Source organism: Leguminivora glycinivorella, chromosome 26 (genome assembly GCF_023078275.1).
Source record: "Leguminivora glycinivorella isolate SPB_JAAS2020 chromosome 26, LegGlyc_1.1, whole genome shotgun sequence".
Lineage (NCBI taxonomy): Eukaryota > Metazoa > Arthropoda > Insecta > Lepidoptera > Tortricidae > Leguminivora > Leguminivora glycinivorella.
Window position 1 is genome coordinate 4090279 of NC_062996.1, and position 9698 is coordinate 4099976.

A 9698-nucleotide genomic window follows, 5' to 3' on the forward strand; every position below is an offset into this window, starting at 1 on the left:
AAGGCACTCCGGGTAATACTAGGGGCTATGAGATCAAGTCCAATTAATGCTATGCAGGTGGAGTGTTTGGACCCTCCCCTTGATCTTCGCCGACAGTATTTGTCTGACCGATATTTGTTTCGAGTTTTACAATACACGACCCATCCCATGTACTATAAAATTAAATTACTAGAGGAATATGCTCGTAGAAACAAATATTGGGTAAACAAACGCTGTCCATGTCTGGTCAATAGCTTCCGAAAATTCAATAACATCCGGGATCCTGTACACCACTCTCTGAAACTTCCAGTATTTGAACACCCATATGAAACGGTTATACTTTGCCCTCGGGTACTACTAGATTTTAAAATCCCAAAAAATGATCCTCTGGCAAATGTTCGTTCCAGATCTATCCTAGGGGAAGAGTGGGCGGAGTGGCACACACTGTACTCTGATGCCTCTAAACTATCACCTCAGGGCTGCGTTGGGATTGGAACTTATCACACCCAATATGAAATCGTCCAAAAGACAAAATGTCCACCAGAGTCTTCGGTGTTTACTGGGGAATGTCTAGGCATTCTTAAGTGTCTGGAATATATTTTTCTGGGAAGGCTTAGCCGTTCTATTATCTTTTCTGATTCCCGTAGTGCCTTTTAGAAGCACTATTGACAAATCCTTTCTCCTCTAAGTTACCTACATAGCCCACTCACTTTCCTAATTAAAGAAGCATTAATACTCTGTAACCAAAGAAAGCTGGAAGTGGTGTTGGATTGGATTCCAGGCCACGCTGGTATAGCGGGCAACGAAAGGGCGGACCAAATAGCTAAAGAGGCAGTAGTGCATGGCGATAAGTTCCCGTTTAAAAATTATTGTTATGATCTTTTATCCTTACCAAAAGTTTATTTATATAACTCCTGGAAATCGCGTTGGAGATCGGGTACTAGAACAAAAGCACGCCACTATTATAAAATACAACCAGACATCCCTCACAAGCCATGGTTCTCTAAATTAACTTTAAAAAAATCATCAACTTCCTCAATCATCCGTATGAGACTTGGGCATTGCGGTTCTGCAGTATTTCTTAAAAAACTTAGAATACATGACACGTCTGTATGTGAGTGCGGTCTAGAAGAGGGTACATTAAATCACATTCTATTATCTTGTCCTCGCCTAGATCATAAACAATTATATCGTGGTTTGATAAAACAAAAAATTCCGTTACCCACACACGTTTACTCCCTTCTGTCGTTTAACCCACGAATATTTAGATTTATAGCAATATTTTTAGAGACTAATAAACTCAAAATCTAATACATACATGATGTTTTAACCCTTTAAAGTAAGTATTTGTTTTAATTGGTAACTCACACACTAATATCCGTAGTCGGTAGGTATTATGAATTGTACTAACCCTTTATAAATTCTATCATCTAACAATTATTTTTTCAGCCCAGTTCTGAGTCTGCCAATAATCATTGAATTTCTTCTTCGTAATCTTTTCCTTTATTATATTGACGTGAAGCTGGCAAAAATGTCTTAAGACGATTGCCATAGCATAATAAAAAAAGATACAAGGGTTAGCAGTGTTAGCACATGCATCGCCAATATCACCATGGCCACCACCACTAGAGACATCCGCGGCGGGCCACAAATGTTTGTCCCGGATAGGATTGTCCGGTTTTCGGATAACAGTAGTAGATAATAATTTGACGTTTCTATGCTTTAAATGAGTATAATTTAAAAACTCCATATTACGTCATTGAAATCTAGTAAGACGTCTAAATGCCATACGATAATAGTTATTTGTTATACAAGGGGGCAAAGTTGTATTTTAACGCCGAGTGTGGAATTGAAAAATGAGCAAGTGAAAGGATTCTATAGTTGAACCACGAGCGAAGCGAGTGGTTCGAGAATAGAATCCTGAACTTGCGAGTTTTTTAACACACGAGAAGTAAAATACATTTGCACCCGAGTGTAACACAAAACTTTTCCCCTCACTATAGCGAGGAAACTACAACGCAAAAAAACTTACTGCTTCCAGAAGTTCCACAGGTCGTAAATCATCTTAATTACTAGATTCACCTACTTTTATCAATTTTAAAGCAATTAATTTGACTTTCAACTTTTGATTCAAGGTCACATTACTTTACCCACTAGTGAATAAAATGCGTTTTTACTTTTTACCCGCTGGTATTAAAGGACAAAACACGTGTTTCTGAGCTGGTGAGGGGAAAATAAATAAGTGGGTCGAAACATGTTGAGATTTATTTGACTTGATTAATTAAAATTTAAAGTATAAACCCATTAAAACTACATTTTATGAGTTATGTGGACTGGTAGGTCGGATAGTACAAAACAAAGGGTAAGCTTAAAGATAAACCAAAGATAGTAAGAAATGTAATTTATGGAATAAAACCGACGTAGTTTTACATTAAATTTCCTTATATAACCAATGGTTTTAAATAATGGCACAGAGGACGACGTTACATATATATTTTACGAACGGTGCCGGAAGAATAAAAGAAAAATATATTAAAGGTCCTTCTTTCTACGAAATAAACGACTAAAAAGATTGTGATTGATCAAAATACTCCACCAACAGATCCATACTTATGCAGAGTTGCCTACCTAACAACCTACTCCTTAAATTTTAGCTACTCTGCCCGCATGAGTACTAACATGAGTCATTAAACTGGCTTCATCGAAGAATAAAGATTCGCATATCTCGCACTCGTACGACTCCTCTCCGGAGTGGATCCTCTTGTGTCTGTCTAACTCCGACTGTGATGGGAACTTGTTCTTACACTCTTCACAAGCGTATGATTTTAATTCAATATTCTTATCTAAACTGTTTTCTTTTAACTGTTTGTTAGTTTCTTCCGCATCGTGTTGAGCTCTTTTATTTTCTACAGCACCTTGCTGTGTTAAATGCATGTCACAGGCTAGACCATTGTATGACATGGTTCCATCAGGGGCTCTTTTTCTGTGTGTATAGAAAGTTTTTCTTATAAATCCTTCATTAACTGATTTGACACCATGATAAGTTATCTCATGACGTTTTAAATTCGATTTATGTGTAAACAGTTTGTTACAAACCTTACATACATATGGCTTACTCCACTGTGAATATTCTCATGACGTTTTAAATCCCCTGTTTGTGCAAACCGCTTGCCACAAACCTTACATACATATGGCTTAACTCCACTGTGAGTATTCTCATGACTGTTTAAACTCCCTTTTTGTGTAAACCGCTTGTTACAAACCTTACATACATATGGCTTCACTCCACTGTGAATATTCTCATGAATGTTCAAACTCCCTTTTTGTGTAAACCCCTTGTTACAAACTTTACAAATATATGGCTTCACTCCAGTGTGAGTTATCTCATGACATTTTAAATGCCCTGTTCGTGAAAACGCCCTGTTACAAACCTTACAAATATGTGGCTTCACTCCACTGTGAGTATGTTTATGACGGGTTAAATCCCCTATTTGTGCAAACCCCTTGTTACACACGTTACATACATGTGGTTTCTTTTCATTGTGTTTAACTAAGAGGGTTTCACGTTTGTTTCTTTGTTTGCAAAGGTTCTGTAAATGAGTAATTAATCTAGACTTGTGTGTGAAGTGCGCCTGGCAAGTGTCGCAGGTGTAGGGTTGTGTGCGGGGCTCCCGCTGCACAGTGGCGGGCTGGCTCGCGCGCGGGGAGTCGCGGAGGCGCGCGAGCCTCACGGAGCAAGCCATCGCGAGCTGCTGTCTGGCGCGCAAGGACACTGACGGCGCCGGCTCCGCGTCCGCTCCAGCCGCGCCGTCTAATGCTAAGGACAAAAGCATTGATGTTTACTCACGGCACTGGGCGGAGGCACTAGAAATACGACTCACGTGCACTGTATGCGACAGCACCGACTTCATTAGCCGGGTCCACACTGCCGGCATGCTTTTGTAGGAGATAGGGCATAGCGAATGATGTCCCGCTTTGTGTGGTGGGGCACAGATCAGCGGATAACATCTCGCTCGAATCTAGAGCAGAGCCCAACTGGGGAAGTACTTCCACCTCCGTCATACAGAAGACTGCAACCAAATAGCACTAGACCCTATTCATGGTGTTGTGTTCCTACCGGTGAGTAAGGCTGCCAGAGCTCAACGAAAAGTGCGGTGTGCTGACGACGGGGGGGCCTAAGGAACTAATGTAATCCGTCTATTGTCCTTTGAGTCGTCGGCACCCTGAACCCTCCAGAGATAAGTATACAGCAAAAAGTTTTTAATGGGTAGGGCACCGCGCATGTGTCACACGGTGACCGCGTTTCATCAGGCTAACCGTGTGCCTATTTCCAACCGACGTGGTATTAAAGAAAAACGCGTCATGCGCGCACGTTTGGCTCGTCCAAGCAAATTTGGCATCGGCAAAATGGCGGCCCACGGCTGTTCGCTATTAGCTGTTCAAAATAGGTCATTGTATCAGCTGTCATTTAAACAGACTAGTTTCCTACTAGTCAAATGAGCTTCTTTTTAAGAACTGTCAATACGATTTGCTTATTAAATATGAAATTACTATGAAATACTGAAGAGTGACGTCACGGACGTCACGGTCAATTCATTTACTTTTCCCCTCACTAGCTCGGAAACACGTGTTTTGTCCTTTAATACCAGCGGGTAAAAACGCATTTTATCCACTAGTGGATAAAGTAATTTGACCTTGAATAGAGGCAAATTTTCTGCTTTAAAATTGATAAAAGTAGGTTAATCTAGTGATGAAGATGTTTTACCACCTGTGGAACTACTGGAAGCAGTGATAAGACGCGTTTTTTGCGTTGTACTTTCCTCGCTATAGTGAGGGGAAAAGTTTTGTGTTACACACAAGTGCAAATGTATTTTACTTCTCGTGTATTGAAAAACTCGCAAGCACAGGATTCTATTCTCGAACCACTCGCTTCGCTCGTGGTTCAACTATAGGATCCTTTCGCTTGCTCGTTTTTCAATTCCACACTCGGCGTTAAAATACAACTTTGCACTCTTGTATAACAAATAACTATTATATCTTTCTCTTTGACTTATTAAATAGAAATTATGTTTAAAAATAACTACCGTCTATACTTTTGTTCTAATAATGTGTGCTTTATTTTGTCCACTGCATCAAAACATTTTATTTTTAAGTATAGGAAACTAGCCTTGGGGGCAAACCTTCAAGCAAATGTGAAGTTTGTGGTGTGAAATGTGTAAGAAAAAAAAATTCCAACTCCTGATATATCTTGGCCAGGTTTGTGGTAGGCTGTGTCTCAGACGTAGACTACCATGTGTTTTAGGGCAGTTTTTTTTTTCTTTTCATCAATCTGGAGAGCATTAAGAAACAATATAAATGAAAAATACATAACAGTTATAAAGAAGATATACGCTCAAAGTGTGAGCAAAGTCAAACTGGAACGAGGAGATGAAATTATAATAGGACGCGGCTTGAGGCAAGGCGACCCCCTCTCTCCCAAGTTATTCATAGCCGTTCTAGAAGATATTTTTCAAAATATAGACTGGAAAAAACCGGCCAAGAGCGTGTCGGGCCACGCACAGTGTAGTGTTCCGTAGTTTTCCGTATTTTTCTCAAAAACTATTGAAGCTATGAAGTTCAAAACAATTTTCTTAGAAAGTCTTTATAAAGTTCTACTTTTATGATTTTTTCATATTTTTTAACCATATGGTTCAAAAGGTAGAGGGGGGGGGACGCACTTTTTTTTCCTTTAGGAGCGATTGTTTCCGAAAATATTAATATTATCAAAAAACGATCTTAGTAAACCCTTATTCATTTTTAAATACCTATCCAACAATATATCACACGTTGGGGTTTGAATGAAAAAAAATATCAGCCCCCACTTTACATGTAGGGGGGGTACCCTAATAAAACATTTTTTTCCATTTTTTATTTTTGCACTTTGTTGGCGTGATTGATATACATATTGGGACCAAATTTCAGTTTTCTAGTGCTAACGGTTACTGAGATTATCCGCGGACGGACGGACGGACGGACAGACAGACATGGCGAAACTATAAGGGTTCCTAGTTGACGACGGAACCCTAAAAACGAGGGTGTGTGGCTAAAAAATAGACAAGTCACACACTTGAGGTTTGCAGACGATATAGTCCTGTTTAATGAAACAGCTTACTGGAATAAGAAACATGCTGCAAGCCCTAAACACAGAGTCAGAAAATAGGACTACAAATGAATGCCACAAAAACAAAAGTGATGACTAACAGCTACGCGAAACCAATAAATATAGAAGGAAGAAAAATAGACTATGTTCAAGAGTGTGTAATATATTTGGGAAAACTGATATCCTTTAACAAAAACAGTAACGACAATGAAATAGACAGAAGAGTAAACATAGCGTGGACTAAATACTGGTCTCAAAAAGATATTTTAAAGGGAAACTATGGCTTGAAACTGAAGAAAATTATAATGGACTCCTGCATCATACCCAGCCTCACTTATGCCAGCCAAACATCACATGGGTGTACACCAAGAGGGTAAAGAGCAAAATCCTCGCATGTCAACATGTAATGGAAAGGAGCATCTTGAAGTTAAGGATCCAGAAAACTAGAAATGAAGAAATAAGGAAGAAAACTAAGCTGACAGATGCTCTTCAACATGCACTATCGCAAAAATGGAAATGGGCTGGACATTTGGCGAGATACCATGATAAGAGATGGACTCTACATTAGGCTTGTGTAGGACATGTAGGTATTAATAGTACAAAAGACACGATTCCCTGCACTGTACTAGACCGAACTACTCCCAAATTATTCTGCTCTCTAGTACATTTAGTACACTCACACACGCGCAACAGAATGGGAGCGAAAGGAGCGAAGAGCCAAGGAGTGACAATGACAGCAAAGCGATCCGTGTGATCCTACCGAAACCGCCCGAGAGCGCGCGAAAACGGCCGATCAGCTCTCGGCTAGTACACGAGCGAATGTTACTGTATGCCATATGCACAATTTATCTCTCGCTCTGTCGGTGTACTACTGTCCTAAATGTCCTAAAAGAACGAACTAGTACACTTCGGAGATCGTACTAGTTGGGAGACTCTACATGCAACCAGATGGCCAGGCCCCACTGGAAAGAGGAAGGATGGGAAACCACGCAAAAGATGGGTTAATGACAAATTGTGAAAGGTAAAGCAGGAAGGAACCGGATGGACACCGCTCAGAAGAGTAAAATGGCTAAGCTTGGAGGAGGCCTTTACCCTATCAGGGACCACAAATAACAAAAAAAAAAGAGAAATTAAATGAAAAGTTTTAGGGCAGTAAGGTTCTAGGTATTTATTTATATGATATAACGTCTATATTGCTGTAGTTTGTAGGTTAGGTATAGGTTTAGCTTAGGAACGTCTACCATCTCCAATTTCCTTTAACTGCTCTAAGGTTAACTGGAAGAAATCCCTTATTAATGGGATAAGTTCGCCTTTGTACAAATGATGTGTGTGTTCTTTTTTTCTTTACTGTGTGTGTTCTTATCTTTGTACAATAATAGTACATTACTATACAAGTGCGTAAAAAAGGAAGTTCGAAACAAGTGGCGATAAATTAAAACACGACCGAAGGAAGTGTTTTAAATCGACACAAGTTAAGAATTTCCTTTTCGCACTCGTACGACGTTTTTCAGTACAGATGACCCTCAGAAGTTTCGACCTGTCATATAATGAACCACTTCTCGCACTAGTGCGTATAAAAAACATCATCTGTACTGAAAAGTGTATTACTACTACTACTACTACTACTATAACTCACTCCACACCGGCTCGTCACTGCAGTCACTGCCGGCGTCCCCCCACTCTGTTACCGACTCCAGCGCTGATTCTTCACCTGTAACAAACACTAGCTTGCATTAAATAAAAATAATATGATAAATTATATGTGTTACACAGTAATGAAATTTGAATTAGCTCTAACTTCGTTCAGTTCAACATTCAAGCAATATTTGGGTTTGCACAAATTGATGTCCTATCCTATCCATTCACATAATTGTTTAATTTTTGACAACCTGAAATAGGCTCCGACTCGAAAAAGGATATCGTCTTGCATTAAAATGGAACAATTCTATCCTGAACCGCTATAACATTTTGGTTTTGTAGGAAGTTTTTTCATACTGCAACAGTACCAACCAGGCTTAAATGCCTTCTAAAAATCCTTTAACTCGAAATTATTCTAAACTTTAACTCAAAATAATTCAACATGTTTTTATAATACAATGATTACTAACCATTACCGGGAGTTTCTTCTTTCAGCCGCGCCTGCAGCTCCGTCTGAGTGCGCTGCACTTGCAGTTTAAAGTCACTCGCATCTCGCAGGCGGCCCACGCACACCGAGCAGATCCCACATGAGCCTTCACCACTCAGTGCTACCTGAAGCCATGAGGTTTAAGTCATGTAAATTTCTAGCTACAAAATTAACTTTACAATTTCTTCTAATGCATTAAGTATTTCTATTAACAGCAAATAATTTCATTATTCATTAAAATGAAATGTTTTTCTGTTTTTTTTTTTTTTTATTTCAGCACTTTTTATCCACGAGTTAAATTTAATTTTCCATGTCGTTGTTTCGAGCAATACATTTATCATTGCACTTTTTGCCTTATCAGCTCTGACACAAGAAATTATATTATGTACATTTCGCTATTATAACATCGCGGAGGCAAAATCGCATACGTAATTTCATGTAAAATGTATAAAAACTACGAGACTTCCTTGCTTTTTAAAATCGTCTTTAAAGTTAAGAAAAGAACAGTGTTATTCTTCAAATCAACGATACTTACGTGAATGCCGAAACATTCTCGGAGCATGTGGGCGTAGACCTCGGTCGCGCCGAGCCGGGTGTACGGCGTCTGCAGCTCCTTGTCTGCGGCGCGCAGCTGGCAGCAGCCACACGGGGTCAGCGGGTCCATTACGAAAAAAATAATAAAATCTTTTAGAACAGCAACGCACACCGCACGCGTAATAACAATAACAAGAAATGTGACAGTGACGCTTGTTTTTTTTTCTGACTAGGGATGTGAAACATCATAACGGTATCGGTTTTTAGCGTGCTGCTCATACTGCCACATCTCTAGCTCGATATAGTAAAACCCTCGGAATAATTATTATTTGCTGACGATTTAAATTGAGCGAAGTTAAAGCTAGGAACACACTACGCGGACGTCCGTCGTAAATCGACCGCGGACGGGAATCTGGACAATGGAAATACACATAACCGTGCAAACTATCGGTCGACGGACGCGGACGTGGCCTTGAGCGCACGGACGTCCGATCGAAATCTGGCTCTCTGGATGTTTTGTTCCGTGCACACTGATAGGTCGCGGTCGATTTACGACGGACGTCCGCGTAGTATGTTCCTTGCTTTAATATACACAAGCTAGGAACATACTACGCGGACGTCCGCGACCGCGACCGATCAGTGTGCACATACGTAGTATCTTCTTAGTAGTTTGTGGTGTGCACGATCACAAAACATCCAGCGAGCCAGATTTCGATCGGACGTCCATGCGTTCAAGGCCACGCCCACGTCCGTCGACCGATAGTTTGCACGGTTAAGTGTATATTCATTGTCCAGATCCCCGTCCGCGGTCGATTTGTCCGGTTTTCGGATAACAGTAGTAGTTGATAATTTTATGCTCATTTACTTTTAAACTTCATATAAAGTGGGTCGAAACATGTTTAGATTTATTTGACTTGATTA

At 40.0% G+C, this 9698-nt stretch overlaps 1 protein-coding gene across 3 annotated transcripts in view; it reads right to left on the minus strand.

The window, feature by feature from the left end:
* LOC125239723 (zinc finger protein 436-like) overlaps positions 1-9121 on the minus strand; it is a 32324-nt gene extending 23203 nt beyond the window's left edge. Inside the window, exons 1-4 of one of the 3 annotated variants that reach the window (XM_048147365.1) lie at positions 8775-9121; positions 8227-8364; positions 7755-7829; positions 2366-3796 (exon numbers count right to left, since the gene is read on the minus strand). In XM_048147365.1, the coding sequence (XP_048003322.1) occupies positions 3039-3796; positions 7755-7829; positions 8227-8364; positions 8775-8907 (1104 nt within the window). In that variant the 5' untranslated portion in view covers positions 8908-9121 and the 3' untranslated portion in view covers positions 2366-3038. Of the gene's footprint in view, positions 1-2365; positions 3797-7754; positions 7842-8226; positions 8365-8774 lie in introns of those variants that run through there. The other 2 variants (XM_048147364.1, XM_048147366.1) reach the window with 2 other exon arrangements.
* Positions 9122-9698: the final 577 nt, after the last annotated feature.